Source organism: Cynocephalus volans, chromosome 2 (assembly GCF_027409185.1).
Source record: "Cynocephalus volans isolate mCynVol1 chromosome 2, mCynVol1.pri, whole genome shotgun sequence".
NCBI lineage: Eukaryota > Metazoa > Chordata > Mammalia > Dermoptera > Cynocephalidae > Cynocephalus > Cynocephalus volans.
This window is the reverse complement of record NC_084461.1, coordinates 192,918,481-192,936,775: the sequence shown is the minus strand read 5'-3', so window position 1 is coordinate 192,936,775 and position 18,295 is coordinate 192,918,481. Positions and strand designations below refer to the sequence as shown.

General features: G+C 36.4%; 1 protein-coding gene across 4 annotated transcripts in view; it reads left to right on the top strand.

The window, feature by feature from the left end:
• MED13L (mediator complex subunit 13L) overlaps positions 1–15,440 on the top strand; it is a 296,930-nt gene extending 281,490 nt beyond the window's left edge. For 3 of the 4 annotated variants that reach the window (XM_063085359.1, XM_063085358.1, XM_063085360.1), the window contains 6 exons: positions 2,706–2,864; positions 4,474–4,650; positions 5,842–5,999; positions 8,459–8,620; positions 11,323–11,435; positions 12,597–15,440. In XM_063085359.1, coding sequence (XP_062941429.1) covers positions 2,706–2,864; positions 4,474–4,650; positions 5,842–5,999; positions 8,459–8,620; positions 11,323–11,435; positions 12,597–12,729 — 902 coding nt within the window. In that variant the 3' untranslated portion in view covers positions 12,730–15,440. Of the gene's footprint in view, positions 1–1,429; positions 1,512–2,705; positions 2,865–4,473; positions 4,651–5,841; positions 6,000–8,458; positions 8,621–11,322; positions 11,436–12,596 lie in introns of those variants that run through there. The other variant, XM_063085361.1, reaches the window with a different exon arrangement.
• Positions 15,441–18,295: the final 2,855 nt, after the last annotated feature.

Sequence of the window (18,295 nt, the reverse complement as noted above, 5' to 3'; positions counted from 1 at the left end):
ATTTCTAACATGTATTTATATATTGAGGCAGTGAGAAGAATAAATCAGTTTTAAGACAAAAATTTTATATCAGATTATAGATGATAGTTGGAATCGTATGTAAGAGCAGCCTTCAATTTATTGGTATGTTGAGTAGTTGATGATGATGAGTTTTGTATTTCTTTAGTTTGTTTTGGTGGCACAGTATCAAGAAAATCCTGTTTCACAAGGACAAGTAGTTGCAAATAGAAGCAATCTTTATTCATATTGCCACTGTCTGGTATTCTTCAGTCTGGAAGTTTGAAAGAGCAGATTTTTTAAGTTGAATCCCCAAATATATCTACCACTGCTTATATTCCTTATCATAAATATAACAGTTAAGAAACACTAAAAGTAACTAACAATACAACTGACCACCAGCAGCTGCCTTGCCTGGCACTGAGCCCAGCTCAGTACTACCCTAGTGTAGCAACTTGCACAATTTTACATGAGTAATACAAATAAGCCTAGATTATTATTTAAAGCCTTATTAATTAATGACACTTCTCTAAGAAGTTTAATACAAGCATATAGATGGGAGGAGCTTTTTTCTAAGGTCTGGACAAAAGCAAGACTATGTCACAAATTAGCTTGGTGGTTTCCTGCATGCAAGTATATTAGAGCAGAGTCAGCAAAGTTTCTTTGTAAAGGGCCAGATAGTAAATATTTTCAGCTTTGCAGCCCAGATGGTCACTGTTGCAACTATTTAAGCCCTTTCATTGTAGTGTCAAAGCAGCCATAGACAATACCTAAGTGAATGGGGGTGGTTGTGTTCCAATACAACTTTATTTACAAAAACAGGTGGTGGGCAGAATTTGGCCTATGGACCGTAGTTTGCTGACTCCTGCTTCAGAGTGTGTAAATTATTTCTATACAGGAATTGATATCAGGTATTTGTGGAATCCCTGAAATAAAATCACAGATACAGATATAACTTGCACTGTAGGAAATGTTTGAGTAACCCACTTCCTATAATACAAGTTAGATGTGTGTCACATTTTCAGGGTTCAACAGCATTTTATGCAAATATTATGCAATATGTATTAAATAAGTATTTCTTAGGCATCTACAATACACAAAAATTTTCTATTAACAAGTTTGTTAACAGCTATGAAAATATGACCCTTTTCATTTTTTCAAGAGTATCATACTTATAATGAATCTTGTATCATTAGCCTGGAGGTCTAATACATGAGGAGATTTCATTTCATTTCTGTGAGAATTCCTGTCTTCCTCCCTAGTCTGCTTTTTAGTCAATCTTATTAAAGGGTTTGAGCTATTCTTAACCCTTGGGAAAAGTTAGAATATAATAGAAAAGAAGAAGGGGGGATAAAAATGTAGTCTACTAAACTAGTCGCTTACTGTTCTAGAGAATTATTAAGGCCATCTCCTTTCCTTGTATGATTTCTAGAAGTGGAGTACTCTTCTTCCTTATCTCTTAGAGGAGAGGAATGTAAGTGTGACTAGAAGAGCCCATCAAAAGATTGAATGAAAATGTAATTAGGAATAAAAACATGGGAAGAACCTAGTGTTCAGGAAATCTGCTTACAAATCAACAGCTCCTTTTGGAGATCTGAGGTTTGTGCCACATTGCACTTCTATGGGACAGTGTCAGATGGGAGCCCTTAGATTTCAGAGTCAGGTTTGTGAATTTCCATTCTTTATTTCTAAAGTGTTTGTGATGAAATACATTGCCTTTTTATTCTTATTTGGTTCAAAATATGGAGCTTACTTACATCTTTTCAATTTTCTATAGACATTCTTCTTGTTCCTGGCCGCTTTTATTTCAGCCACTTCAGTTTGAGGTTCATTAGGAATATGAAAACATTTTTCCGTTTATCTGCTCTTTAAGGGAAGAAACAGCTTGTTTGAAAAAATATGTGGAGGTAGAGAAGCATGCTGTGGAATGACATTTCACCAGTGGGACATGGTATGATAGCAGTGTGCTGCATAGGAATAGTGTATAGTTTATGTGTGTCAGAGAGGTCAGAAGAGAGTAGTACCAAGTGCTTTTTTACTTCCCAGAGTAATATAGCCCTCAGCAGTTCTCTGATTAGACATAAAGCTTTTGTTTGGAGCCAATAAACAAACATTAAAAAGTTTCGCCAACTTTTCAATCTGAACTATTATTGTGACATCATTTGGAGCACTTCACTCACACCCATTGTTTTTGAGCTCTTTTGGGCTTTCTAAGAATGGTTCCCCTTCATTTCTGCTGCTGCTTGTCTTTGGTGGAAATAGCCAACCCACAACAGTGAATGGAACTGAGTTTCCCCCTTAACTGTTCTCTCATCCAAAGAAAAGTGTTGATAGGGGCAGTGAAAGAATCAGACCTTGAGAAGAAAGAGAAAGTATAGAACAATTGACACTGGCATCATCACTGAAAGTCATTTTAAATGCCTGAATCTACATGGGTCTGCACTGGACTCTCAGCGGTCAATTCAGACATGACTTCAGCCTACAGAATAACAGGCCTTTATTTCTTTGTTAATGAAGTGCAATAGAAGTCAAGTGACTTTCTTTTGTTGTTGCAAGGAGGGGAACCTTTGTTAAACCATATTCCGTTTAGGGTCCAATCATCAAAATTCACAATTACTAGGCAGAAGTGGTTAAAAAAAAAAAAAACTCAAACCTCACATCAGTATGAATTTCTCAAGACTATGTATGACTGCAATATTTGATTTTAGATTGGAGTATCCTCCTTGGAGAATGTTCACTGCAGACAATCAGCAAACAGCTCAAGGATGTGTGCCGGATGTGTGGAATCTCTGCCGCAGACTCTCCTTCTATCCTTAGTGCCTGCCTGGTTGCCATGGAGCCCCAGGGGTCCTTTGTAGTGATGCCAGGTAAATCTCCTTTTGTCTCTTTCATTAATTATTAATTAGGTATCACATCAGTTCAGTCCATTTAAACTTAAGTCCACATGCAGAGGGAGAGAGTGTACCTAGGGATACAAAGTGGGTTGAGGGAAAGGGGGAGGGGGAGGGAGGTTGGGGATTAATTGGATGGGGGACACGGGGTATAATTGCAATTTGTGGTAATGGGTATGCTGCCAGTATTGATCTGGCCATCACATCTTAGGCATGAGTGGTGATGGTCAGCTTTGTACCCCACGAATATTCATAACCAGTAGAAAAACAAAACAAAACAAAGTCCACAAACAAGTGTAGAATATATCTTTATTATATTATTACATCTGTATAAGAGAGGATTGTGCTTTTGGCTCAAAAATAGAAAGCGTTTGATCTCTTCCAAGGAGAGTGAATGATTTGTGATTTTATCTTTGTTGACCATAGTTTAGGAGAGAGACTAAATTCTGGATATGATTGAGTGCTCTTTGAGTCATGGCTAATGATGGTCGCCTGACCCTGAAGATTGCTCTCTAAAAACTACTAATGTAGACACCAGCATGATACATATTTGAATATCCTTTTGAAGACAGGTATTTGGCAGAATCTCCAAGCAGTCTCTAAAGGATATTTAGAGTCTCTTTGATATGGTTGAGAGTGAATGGTGAGACAAGGGTAAAGCATTTAACATAGTGCCTGGCACACATTAAGTGCCCAATAAATCTAAGTGCCAGTTAGGGATAGCCAAAATATGTGGCCAGAGAATTTTTTAAAAATCTAGCTGGTTTCTGAAAACTAGCAAATAAGCTATTTTATAATTTTATAACTAAGCAATTTTATACTTTTGTAACCTGTTTTTACCATCCAGATATTTCTTTGATCAAATGGGAGACCCTGTTCTCTCATTTCCTGGGAAGTCAACACTGTCATTGTGTGGGGGTGGGGTTACTTGTCATTAACCCAGTGAGAGATGAATGTTCTACGTTGGCCCGCTTATTAGACCTTAGTTTACCTCTGTTGCCTTCACGACTGGGCAATTATGTAACTTCTTTGTGCTCCTGTCCTCATCTGTAAAGTGGGAACAGTAATTCCTACCTTGAAGTGGGTGTGATGATTAAATGAGATGACATGAATAAAGAGTTTAGCACAAAAGCTGGCATGTAGTAAACATTCAATTAATTTTAGTTATAACATTTAATAGTTGAATGGTACCATATCTATAGGATATTATAGATGTTCTCATTTAGGAGAATAGTGCTTTATATATTGTGAGCAACCATAGGAGGAAAGAAATTGGGGGATTTCTTTATTTCTTTTTAGAACTATTTCTTATATGAGTAATTAAAACATATTTGGTGGACTTGATCCAATTTTATCCTGAACTTTTTAGTAAGAAATTAGGCTTGGGTTATCATAGCTATATAGTTGAAGTTTCTTTGAAAGTACTTAAATAATTGGGCTCAACTTTAAATGTGTATCCATCATAGCAGTTGCATCAGACTCATACAACTCCAGATCAAGCACTCCGATAAAAACTTCATTTCTGGGGCTGTTTATGGCTGCACAATGGGACTTGATAGAATTATTTTATTTTATTTTTTTAAAGATGCTGTCACAATGGGCTCTGTTTTTGGCCGAAGTACTGCACTGAACATGCAGTCGTCTCAGCTTAACACCCCTCAAGATGCTTCTTGTACACATATCTTGGTGTTCCCAACATCATCAACCATCCAAGTGGCTCCAGCCAACTATCCCAATGAAGATGGGTTTAGCCCCAACAATGGTAAGTGAAAAGAGCCTGTAGGGATAGAGCTCACCTTTATAAACAGGATGCAGAGCTAGAATATGGAGTCATTAGGTAGCTGCAAGTTTTTCTGTGTTTTAATAAACAACATATAAAATATGAAGAGAGGATTGAATATTTGAGAATCTTTTTTTGGTTTTAAAGTTTTAATTTATCTGCACTATTACCAAGACCAAATAAATACTTTCCTTCTGGATAATTAACTTTCTTCCATTTTTCATTAAAGGCAAAAATAGTATGTCTGGCATTGTCTTGCACATGGGTGTCACTTTTTCAGTAAATATTTGTTGATCTGATTTGCAATGTATGGACTACTAGGCAATATGAAGGTAGCACCTACCTTCAGCTAGTCACTGGGAATCTGATTTTCTCCTTATTTGATTATTCTTAATGGATTTTTTTGGTTTGAATATGTGTTGAGGCATTTGTTAAGAAATGGTTATTTATAAACTGCAAAATGCTCAATATTATGCATCCATTTGCATTGTTTTTGAAGTATTTTTAATAGATACCAGCATTTACTCATGCTAAGGATACCAAATTTTATATATAGTATGATTACAAATAGAAAAAGGAAGCCTCATAGCACAAATGTTCATGGTGATTGGATTTTGGATGATGGTTTTCCTTTTTTATACTTTTCTTTGCAAATTTTCTGCTGTGAGTGCACCTTTTCTAATGTGGGAGAGGATTTCTTAATGAAGACATCAGGCTTTGATTTGCTTTTGGAAAAGGCCTCCAGTTTCAGGACAGATTCATGCCTGTTAACATGCATTCATTCAGCCTCGGTGTTTTAAATACTAATTAGATACATAAATGGAGTCTACTGTGTTCTTGGATGGTGTCAACTTTAACTTTGTTTAATAATTAAATTGCATCTTTAGCTGTTTTACCATGTTTTTATGTGCCTTTGGAGGTTATACAGAGTGTGAAGCTTTAATTTATGTTCTTTTTATTTCTCCATTCTGTTAATACTTCACATTAGGAGATGATTGGAGAGAGTACAGAATGAAAGAATAATTTGTAGCACATTGCACCCAGTAGGCACCCATTAAATCTTACTAAGTTGTTAACAACATGTGTCCATAACATAGGCTAATGAAACATGATATTGGTTAAATTGGGATATGGATTGTCTTTTTAATTTTCGTGCTTTTCCTTTTCCTCTAGATGATATGTTTGTTGACCTTCCATTCCCAGATGATATGGACAATGATATTGGCATATTAATGACTGGGAACCTCCATTCCTCTCCCAACTCCTCCCCAGTTCCTTCCCCAGGCTCTCCTTCTGGAATTGGTGTGGGCTCTCATTTCCAGCATAGTCGGGTAAGGATGATTTGAAATAAGTTGTTTAAAACAACTACAACCTTCAAGAAAATAATAATCTTGACATACGATTATCTTTTTACTACATGTATGTTTCTTCCTTATGGTCCAGGTCCCTGGTACAAAAGAAGTAAGCTTGGGAAAGTTACTCTGTAGTTGTTGCATTTTGAATTGAAGGCTAGAATTTGAAAGAAATGTATTATTATTCCTGATGAATAAGTTTCATCATAAGAATAGTCCTATTACAGACGTAAGGGTTTTATGTAGTTGTTTTCTTAGCAAAAATTAGTTTTGGTTGCTTGCTTTGTCCCAATTTATTTTTATTTTTTTATTACTTTTTTTTTTAATAGGGGCTTTTAATAGGCTAGCTCAGTAGCCCTACTTATTTAACATGCAAAGTAACTGTGTTAATTGAAGAACACATTGTTGATGTTTGCTTATTCTGAACAGATCCTGACTGTGCTCTTTTCATGTCATGGTGCCTTTATTCATGCAGTCCTGATCTCTCTCTAGCCAGCCTGCGGGAAGGGCAAGAACTGTCAAGAGGCTGATCTTACAGAAATGTACAGGTTAATGACAGAGTATTAAGGAAAAAAACAGAGCTTACAACTAGATTTATCTTTAAATATCCCAGGGATATTAGAGGCGGATTAGCAGAAGATTTAAAAGTTAAAGGGTTCTGTCATAGCTTGTGTTAACTTTGTTTCCCAGCTAGATAATTCATGCCTCATCACTGTATTGTACTTTTTGTCTAAAATGTTATGAGATTAAGAGGTTAAGACATAGAAAAATAGCTATGCCTAATATCTTAGATGGAACAAGTATCAGCAACTCTGTTCTCACTCATTTATTTAGATACAAAAATGGACTTAAAGGACTTGGGTTTCCGTCAGGTGGGAGTTTTTTTGCCAGCAGTGAATTCATTGCAAAACAGTCAAGAGAAAGAAGGTTTAAAACTTAGTTTAGACACAGAGCAGGTAAAACCAGGGAAGGGCAACTCAGACTGCCCTCATGTTACTACCTGCCTCCAATTATCCCTTCTGGAAGGAAGAGATTCTAAATGACTTTATTCCTTTTACAGTTATTTGCCAGGAAATGACAATTTATTTGTTCATTGGAGATTGTTGTGATATGAACCAAACCACAGATTTTACACTGGATAGTTCTAATTAGGATTAATTCTAATTCTAGAGGCAAATGACACAGCAACCAAGAATGTATGCCTTGGAGTCTGATAAAGATGGCTCTGAATTGCAGTTCTGCGGGTACTAGTTTTGTGACCTTGGATAAACTTGGATAAGCTGAATAAGCCTTAGTTGCCTTGTCTGTGAAATGGAAATAATAGCAACTGCCTCCCAGTACCTGTTGTTGTAATTCAGTTTATCCATTAACAAAGAATTAGTAGTTGAAGGGTAATGTTAGTTTTGTAGGAAACAGAAATGTGTTGTATTTTTTTCCCTTTGTTGGCGCCTCAAGCCCTAAAGTCTTTAATTGAATGTTGCAGTTTAAAAAGCACTGCTCTGCAGCGAGTCAGGTGGCCTTTTTAAATCCTGAGTACCTGCTGCCAGCTGACCTCCAAGAAGCTTTCAGCATTTCCTTTTTCTGAACCATTAAACACTCTTTGATATCCAATTAAGGCATTACAACGGGGAAGAATGTGTACAAGGTGGCAGTAAGTTTTTATTTTCTAACCAACTCAGAATTGATGCAATTTGATGTAGTAGTAGAGGATTATTTTTTTCCTCTAAACAGAAGGCTTTTAAAACAAATGGATTATTTATTATAGCTTACATAAAGAGTACATTTTTAGTTCTTGAAGCTTACTAAAAGAATTAAAGATGAAAATATAAATTGCAGAAAAGCTTAGGAAGGCTCTTACAGGAATCTCTTATTAAGGGGATTGCCGCAGATTAAAACATAGCTTGTTCATGAGCAGATCTCACTCTGCTGGTAGGTCAGTAATATCACTGCCATGCAAATACTGGTAAAGTGTTATGTTGTCCTGATCACATAACACTGTTATGTGTCAGTGGACGGTGGACAGTCAGGTTCACTTGTATGTTTTTGGTTGGTTGCAGGTGAAAGAATGCAGTGTGGAGCCTTCAAATGTTAGAGATTGCAGTCTTTTCATTTCAGTTTGTTATATGATAATGCCATGGAACAGACTTTACATTCTGTAGAAAAGAAACCAGAGCAAATAAATGTGTACTTATTTGATGGACATGGTTAGTTTTGCTGATATCTTCTGCCTGAGCTGTAGTTTTTCTCAGATATCTGTGTGTGCAGCAAAGATGATTTCTTCCCTGTTTACCTTTCTCAGTCATGTGGCATTTTTGTGAGATGCTGCTAGACAGGGGATTTGCCAGTACAGTGAGCAGAGTGAATTGATGAAAGTTGATTTTTACAGCTTTATTTGAAGTGATAAATGCTGATCATCTTTTTGGTACTTTGTTTTCCAGAGTCAGGGTGAGCGTCTTCTTTCTAGAGAAGCACCAGAGGAGCTCAAGCAGCAACCTCTGGCCCTTGGGTATTTTGTATCAACTGCCAAAGCTGAGAATCTCCCACAGTGGTTTTGGTCATCGTGTCCCCAGGCTCAGAACCAGTGCCCACTCTTCTTAAAGGTTGGTTTGGAGCCATATTTGAAGTTTTCAAGGAATGAGTGATTTATGCTTCAATTCAATTTTGGTTAGAAATTTTTATCATAGCCACCATAGTTATTTTCTGCTCTTTTTCTCTCATATCTACTTATACTCTCTGTATATTTTAATTACAGTTGTAGATGGAGAGTAGAATTTAGGAGATGGACCTAAAACCATGTCACTAAGAAATGAATCACATTAACTCAAGGAGACCTTGTGGGTCCTGAAGGGTAAATCTAGGATGGATATATAATGATCTTTCTCCATTTCCTTATCACATTGCTATAAGTGAAGTTAAGCCTGGGGGGAAGATATTCCTAACTAGCTGTCATCTTTCTCCTCTGCCAAGGGCTATAAGCATTCTTCATTAGAGAAGGGCAAGGGTCAGCTAAAAAAAATTCCACATTTTCACTTGCTCCTTCCTGTATATTTCTTGGAAGGTTTTAATACAAATTTTAACAGTTAAAAACAAAAGATCTCCTACTTGTAGTTTGTGTGAAAGAGCCGAGGATGAAATTCATTTCTTGCCCATAGATGGGCAAAAAACCAAAGTTTGACAATGAACTCTGCTGGTGTTGAACTCTGAAGGCCCTGTTGTTGGTGGGAATGCTAAATGATACAACCCTACACATTTCCCTTGTGGTGCAGCCATCCTTCCTCTAGGAATCTATTCCAAAGATACTTTGACAAAAACAAAAAATGACATATACGAAAGACTAGAAGAAACCTAAGTGTCCACCAGTAAGGGACTGATTGAATCATCTGTAGTATATCCATATAGTGGAGTATTAGTCATCCATAACAAAATGAGTGATATTTCTATATAATCATTCTGTGACTAGATTACCATGAAGTAATCTATAAGATACATCAGACACACACGCGTGCGCACACGCATAGAGGCACATGCTTATATTTTCAAAAATAAACAATGGAAGGTTAAATCAAAAGCTTATAGGATGAAGGAGCTGGGCCGTTAGCTCAGCTGGTTCTAGAGTGTCACCTTGTAACACCAGGGTCAAGGGTTCAGATTCCTGTACCGGCCAGCCACAACCCCCCCCCCCCCCCCCAAAAAAAAAAAACCCTTGTAGAATGAAGCAATTTTCTTTTCCTAATGACTTTAACATAAAAAATAAAAGCTTCATGAAATTCCATGTAATCTTTATTTTGAATTAGAATTATCAGTATGAAACTAGATTTACTTATTTTTTAGTCTCTAAAAAAGTACACAATTTTTAGCTCTATCTACTGAAAAAGCTTAGGAGCAATGACAGCCTACCAGCAATAAACACCTCTATTGCCATGATTGTGGTTCCTAAATACCATGTCATTCAAAAAAAAAAAAAGAAAGAAAAAAAAACAACAAAAAAACCAACCAAGATTCTTTGAAGAAATTACTGATTCCAGGTCTAAAGCAAGAAATACTCAAGGTGAACCTGGGACATCTTGTCATGTCTAAAAGCACAGAAGTTACCAAAGATTATTAAGTTCATATTAAAGGCCTGAGTAGCCATCCTGGAGGGCAGTCCTCTTGGCCATAGATGGTACAATTTGATCATCAAAAAGAACAGTGATAGCAGTAGATTGAAACAAATCCTTGAATTCATAATTGCGCTGAAAAAAAAAAAATCATCTTTTGAAGCTGCTAGAGCATAAACTCAATCTGAAAATTGAAAAACAAAGGAAAAGAATCAAGCATATTTATCTATTGCATCTCCTTTACACATTATATTTCTTAGTTATTTAATAAACTATGCTAAAACCATTAGGTAAGAAATTGATGGGGAACTTGATAATGGATAGAGTGAGCTGTTACCAGCTGAACACAGTAATCAGTCATATTACCCCAAGTGGGACAACAGACATTAGGTGCCTTTTGATATGATGCAAGAAGGACACATCACCAGCTGTGAGGTATTCTTGCCCCACCTCCTCCTTCTCCCCCTATAGATTTAACTATCAATTACAGGAAATCTGGAAGATAGAAGAACATGTTAAACACCACTGCAAATACAAATACAGCCATGGCCAGACTGTGGGGCCTTCTACAGATAAGTCCTTAAGAGGCACGTCATTTGGAATGTGTGGACCAGGTTGGATCATGATTTTAATAAATCAAATGTCAGACGACATTTTTGAGATAATTAAGGAAAGTTGTACATGGATTGGGTAATTAGCTGATGATATTAAGGAATCATTGTTGATTTTTATTGTGTATGATAATTACTATTGTTTTTAAAGGTCCTTACATGTTAGAGGAGATACCTACTAAATTATTTATAGGCAAAATGATACCGTATTTGGGTTTTGTTTTAGAATAATCCCAAGGGGGTGGGAAGTGATGAATATTGGTAATTGTTACAGCTTGTTGATATAGGTACATGGAACCTCATTATATATTATACTATTTTTGTGTATGTTTGACTATTTCCATTAAAGAAATAAAATGTAGTGGACAAAAAAAGAACACTAGGCCCCCAAAGCTCTCTTTTTTCCCAACTTTAGGATATGGTATTATTTGGGATCACCATTGGGGGTTACTGACCAACTTAAAACTCAGACTTACAGAAACCCTCAGGTCTAAGGACTTCAGAGCACATCTGCTTTTGGCAGACATGGCTTCCCTCTTTTCCACACTGTGGCTGTCTAGAAAAGGGAACTAACTCTCTTTGTTCTTCCTCCAGGCTTCACTGCATCACCACATTTCTGTAGCACAGACGGACGAACTTCTCCCTGCCAGGAATTCTCAGCGGGTTCCACACCCTCTTGACTCCAAAACCACATCTGATGTTTTAAGGTAGATACCAACCTAGGCAAGATAGCAGTACAGTTTGAAATTATATTCCTTTACTTTTGTTTTTCCAAGGTATTTTATTTATTTTTTGTTTAGTTTTGTTTTTTCTTTTTTTTGTTTGGTTTTTTGGGGTTTTTTTAAGTTTTTTTTTTTTTTTTTCTTTTCCAAGGTATTTTAAGTTTCATGGGAATTATGAAAAAGATGCTTCCATTTGTGCAGTGAAGCAGTGTCCAGTCAGCCAGCAAGAGCTACAGTCTCCCAACTTATAAATACATGGAACAAGCAGCATAACATACTTTTGTTCAATTAGATAGTTATGTATAGTTACCATCGCCTTTGCTTCCTGTTCAGAGGAGGCATCTCATGGTGATGAAAAGAGGTCGGGTTTAGGGGGTGGATAGTTAGAAGACAGTGTCTGTAACCCAAAGAACTTTGTGTTGAAAACACATTTTACCTTTCCTGACGTAGATTGTATAAATAAAAGTGACTAGAACATAAATTCCACAGTTGAGAAATGTGTCCCAGAAGTGTGTATTAAATATCTTGCACTTCAGCAGGTCATAAATATTCTTCATGTACCTTAAGAAAACATGCAAGCTTTTTCTAATGTTTTCTAACTCTTAAATGATTTGGAAATTATAGTTGAGCAAGAACCTGATCAACATGAATTTGGCTTCCAGGCCCTCTTGAGGAGCACTGTCCAATAGAAATATAATGTGAGCCTCATATCTAACTAAAATTCTTCCAGTAGCCACATTAAAATAGTAAAAAGAAATTGGTGAAGTTAATTTTAATGATATATTTTATTTAACTCAGTATATCCAAATTATTATCATTTAAGTATGTAATCAATATAAAACAGACATATTTTACATGTTTTTGAAAATACTAAGTCTTTGAATTCCAGTGCATAGTTTACACTCACAACACATGCCTCATTTCAAACACTCTATGGCTGTGGGTGGCTAGTGGCTACCATAATGGGTAGTGCAGGTCTGGAAGGAAGGGGGAGCACGAGACAAAGGACCAGGCACAAGAGCCCGAGGCAAGTTCAAGAGTGACTTCGAGGCCGCCTTCCTGCTGACATCTGGAATGTGAGAATCTGAGAACCAGCCTTTCCTCTGCTGTGGCTCATGCCCCTGATCTGTGTGTTCTCTTTGGCAGGTTTGTTTTGGAGCAGTACAACGCTCTGTCCTGGCTCACGTGCAATCCGGCTACCCAGGACCGTACTTCCTGCCTTCCTGTCCACTTTGTGGTGCTCACTCAGTTGTACAATGCCATCATGAATATACTTTAATTGGAAAAGCACTTGTTCTCTCTGGCTCAGTTCCTTCTCCCTGCAACCTCAGTCCAAGGAACCTGCTACACTCTGCAAAGACCCACATCCTTTTCTTCAGACCACTCTCCACAGTCCTGCCCTGTGATTCCTTCTCAGCAGGCACATGTCAATTCTGCAGTGTTCATTTCCAGAGTGACTCCTTGACACTTCTCTCATGGACCTGGAAACTTCCATAAGCAGTGACTTTCAGCCAGTGTTGTGGTTTGTGCAACCCCCAACCACTGATCCACAGGAAGTGGTGGTTGTTGGTGGCTTTTAAGAGGGAAACAGAAGAGAGTGTCCTTTTGCACAAGAGTCTGTGTTTTCAGCCTCTGTTTAAAAATGAGGGCAGTTTAGCCCTTTGGATGAAATCCTCTAGTTATTGGTGTATGGCCTGTGGGTTACCTGAACTCCATAATCTGGGACTTTTTAAAAATAAGAACCAGCTCAAGTACATGATTTCATACTGGGATTTCTGTCTCCCTAGTGCTCCCATCTAGATTGGTGTGAGTGCTTTGGTTGACTTCATACCTGTGTGTATATACAAAAGGTCTGGAGACAGCTTCATTTAGTTTATTTATTTTAAGTTGTTTTGTCATATGGTTTTTGTGACTTTCTTTTATTTTTTTTAATTCATGAGGACCAGGCAGGTACTGTAGCTGAAACCCAACTCAGATCCACCATAGGATTCTTTGACTACATACCTCTGTCCTAGAAGCTGGAAAAGGAGTGAAAACAAATTGGGAAGATCATGCTTGAAAAGTAAAATACTCAAAACCACCCAGCAGTAGGTTTTGTTAAGAACAAACTAGGTCTTAAAAGTTCTGCCATATTATGTGGCCAGCATTTCATGAAGGAAAACATTTTTATACAGAAGGCAGTCAAGCTCAACTCAGAGCCATGGAGGCAAGGACCTTAAGTAGTTTTATATAGTCACAATGGAAATATATTTTCTAGTTTTTTTCTTACTGAAAGCCAGGTCTCTCCTATCATTAGATCAAAAGGGACTCGTGTACATATCGCAACTGAAAGTGTTTGCTCATAAAATCAATTATAAATATGGTGAATTTCCTGGACCATAGGAATATTATTTCAAAGAAATATTACAACTTAACCATTAAATTAGTACTTGAAGTTGAGCCTTCATGGTGGGACTTTATAAAAAATGCCTTTTTAAAGCATTAATGGCTAATTGAAGTATTTTATGACTCCTCATTCCAGGCCCAGAGGGTTGTCTTTGAAACCCTGTTTCTAACCCTTGTGTTGTGGGTTTCTGTCTGAGGGCAGTGCACATGGACTGGCCTCCTGGGAGCCGCTTTGACCAGGCCATTGAGCTCTTGTCATCTGTGGAGAGAATCATGCAAATTTTAAAAGTTCTTCCAAGAGACTTCCATGTCCTGGTTGTTAACAAAAAAAAAAGGAAAAATGTAATAATTGATATGATTTTGTAAAAGTATTTTTCTTGAAATAATCTAACGTTTAAAACATTATATTAAAAAAAAAAGTTGTGTGGTGGGAATGTGAAAGCAGAGAAATAACTTGTAAATGGATAATTTTGTTCTCTGTACCACCAATTGAAAGGGGGGGTTGACTTTCGCAATGTATAGGTTAAAAAAAATCTGATATATCAAACCATTTGTATCTAATGTGTACAGTGTAAAATTGACTTTAAAAATATTGCAGTGCTATTTTTTCTTAATCAGAAAGGAAAATTCTCAAGGCCTTTTGAAGAGCGTAAGATGATGAAGATTGTAAACTTGTATAAAATTATCTTGGTGAGAAGACAAATTGTAAAGCAGATATTTGTAATCTTTTACCACTTTGGGGTTGCTTTTTTCCTGGAATTCATCAGAACTTTGAATTTTTTTTTAATGGGCTGTTTTTAATGCAGGGGCTTTTTCTTCCCTAGAAACCCAATTCTAAGCAGAAAAACAGAAAAAACAAAAACAAAAAACAAAAAACCCCTACAAAAAATTAAAAAAAAAAAAAAAGGCAGCAAAGGGTAGTTTTCATCTGGTGTCTTTTATTTAAGTTTTTTAAGTTAAGAAAAGCTGGTGACATATTTATACGTTTTTGTGCAAAAATAAATGAATGGCAATAGATTTTTAAAAATCTTATTATGTACTTCTGTGTGAAAAAGTCTGTATAATATTTCCCTTAAATATGCATTATTTTACTTGTGAGTTTTTTACTGAATTAATCTGAAATGTACAAGCCCTGGATTTGCTACAGAGTGAGAAGTTATTTTATTTTTTTTTTATTTTTAATTTTGGAAATTCTGCAGAAATCAGAACTCTTAACCATGGTTTGAACTAAAAAGGGGAGGTGGGAAGGGAAGAAGGGTGGGATTGTCCAGCATGCTTGTATGTATATTTCAGAACCTTTTTTAAATGTAAAAGCTGTACATTTCTGGGAAGTTCTGAATTTCTTTTGTTTCCTTTTTTCCTTCAAGCATTTTGCAGTGAGCTTCTTTTATATATAGCAAACAATTTGAAAGAATACAAAAATATGTGAAGTTCATTTAAAAAAAAACTACAGTATAGCGCTGGTACAGTACACTAAAAGACTTTGATAAAAAGAAACAATAATAAAAGGCCTCCATTTTAAATGTCATTCATATATACCTTGTGGATGAGAGCTATATACTTTTACACACTTTTTTAGAGGAATAAATTATTGAATTACTGAAACTTTGAGTGGCTTTTTTCCTCCCATCCTGCCTTTGTAAGAAAATTATGTACACCTGTTCAAAAGGTGTATGTATTATGGGGTGAACCAACCCAAGACTAGAAGCCAGGCTCTACCTTCCAGTCAGTAGAATGGATGTAAAATTTTACTGCCCTAATCATCCCAACAGCTGTTCTGAAAAGGTATTCTTGTATGCCAAGGCATAAGTGCATTCCTAGAACATTTTTAGATACTAAAACACACATACACACAATGTTGAATTTGGAGTCCCGGTGTTTAGTTTCTTAACTGTTTTGAGTAGATCCAGTCTAATGGTACTTCCCAGCTATAAGATTATGATCAATCCTAGAACAAATTACAAGTCCTTATTTATATTCTACTTCCTTTCTCTTCATGGTCCCAGCTAGTTTCTTTTTGATGTTCCTTAGGAATAACAGGTACATCTCTCTTTGCTGTTTTCTTCATTCATAGGCTGGTGACAGCAGTATGCAATCTGACACACCACATACAAGCAAGTCCCTTGCTGTCTGTATGCCAGCCACTACTTTTTTTTTTTTTTTTTTTTTTCCCTTGGTTCCATCCAGTAGGGAAAACCACATGTTCCAGGGGAGTCTGGCGGGTTTATTTACTATACTGCTCTGGCGGAATCTGTCACTAAAAATAGTAAACCCCAGGGCTTGGCAGAGTTAACAGTAGAAAATTGAATAATTAGGCCTTGCTTTTAATTTCCCTCTATCTATTTAGAAATATACATTGTTCTGAATATAATATTGTCCAAATCTAGAACAAAAACTGTTGAGACTACTCAGCCTCAGTTATTTCACTGCAATAAGGGATGAGGGTGATTCCATGAGAAATGCTTTGTAAACTAAAAAGCAGTGTATCCACGTTATTATAGTTGTCCTGTGGAAGAGAGGCTGCGAAAAGTGAGGCCAAATTTTCAGTTAAAAGAAAATATTGGTCTCTGCCTCATCCAGTCACCACCACTTTATATAAATAGTTCACAGTACTGTTTGTGACTCTGCTTGCCAAAAGCATTACTATAGAGCCACACACTTCCCAGATCCTGTGTAATCTGGTCAGTCCAATGATTCATGTGTCATCTGAATAATCAAATAAGGTGGTACTTTTATAAGCGCTCATTAGCTTGGATACCTAGTTCATGCATTGAGGGGTGCTTTATCCAACAATTAGTGTTGGCTTTATTTATAGTAGGAATGTTGTTTTCATAACTATCACTATCTGTACCAATTTGGTAATTGTAGCTAAATCTCTCTGAGGTAGGAAAATTATTTGTTAAATGTATTTAAGCATTTTGCAAATTAGATATAGATATATTTGATTTGGCAGGTTAGGAGCCTTCAGCTATTTGCATTGCTCAGATTCTGCGTAACACCAGTTCTTCCCCTCCAATGATGTGATTACATAGTTTTGTTTCTGTTATTCAGGAAGGCATGGGACAAGGGGTTTGTTACCAACTGGTATCAAAGAGCCAATAAAAGTGCAGTATGTCAATAGAAGTTTTTAAAAGCAGACTTCTCTTAAGACGTACTGCTGAAGCATGAGCCACATCCTGAAAAGTCTTTGCTGCTTGTCATTTATACAACTCAAGCCACTGTATAAAGATTTCTTTCTCTTTTGAGTTCATCACACGCCAAAGTCCTATCAAGATGCAATTTTAACAACTACCATGTTATCTTGGTGTTAAACGATTTTCTTGTTTATATCCCCCTGACAAAAAGGTCATTTTAACAGTAATTATTTCATGTCATTAATACCTAATGAGACACCATTAAAACATTCTGTTTGTGCCAGATAATTATATGGTTGTAATGTTTGCCCTGGGCATCTTACTCTGCTTGGAACCAGATTTACCAGTCTTCTTCCACTTTGCTTAAAATTCCAGGTCAAGTTGTATTTTATTTTAGTTTTAGTTTATATTTTTTATTGGCATTATTCCCAGTTCAAGTTTTAAAAAGATTTTTTGACACTTACTGCTTCTGTCTAGAACTTTGGAGTGACAAAGCAGGTAAGAAATAGGAGATGATGAGGAAGAAAGTTAAATCTCCAGGAAGGAGGTTGGATTAGACTAAAGTATTGATTTTTCTCTATAAAGGTTATTTCCTCAATGAGTTTAAGTTATGAAGGCAAGATTCAAAGACATTCTAGTTAGTCCCACTTTTTTTTTTTTTTTTTTTTTAAACAGGGGAGTAAGAAAAGCACACTTTCTGTTTTAATAATCTGCTAAAAATCGATATGGGTCAAGCCACATCTAGCCCAGAATGTGCTTGATATCACCCAGTACTCATGTTGAAATCGGCAGCACTTCAGCATTTCTCCAGCTGTTGCTGCCTCGTTTATGCCTTTGTTGCCTTGCAGTGGATTAGGCATGTTTCAACCCACCTGTTTAAAAAAACTAGACAAGAATATTCAGGAAAATTGTCCACCCCAGAGCTCAGAGTAGAAGCTCTGGGAAAACCCTCTAACATGAGGAGATGTTAGCTATGGGGTAAAATCAATTTAAATAATTGGACATGTAAAATAGTAATTGTCTCATTTGAGTTTGAATGTTTTTCAGTAAGCATTTTTCAGTTAGCTCCCCTTATTTAAATCTGATTTTGTTTACTTAGAGGTCTTGGTGGTGTTCTTATTAATTTATGTGCATTATTTACATAAATTCCTGTGATTCCTTTTAAGTATGTGATTTTTAATTGTAGAGGAGATAGTGTTTATATGGTCATACACGAATTTCTGTTGTTGATCTTGCATGACAGTTTTATCTTGGGCCAAGACAATATATTGGGCTGAAGTAGGCACCCAGGAAATGTTTGTTGAACACTGATACTGTTGAAAGAGT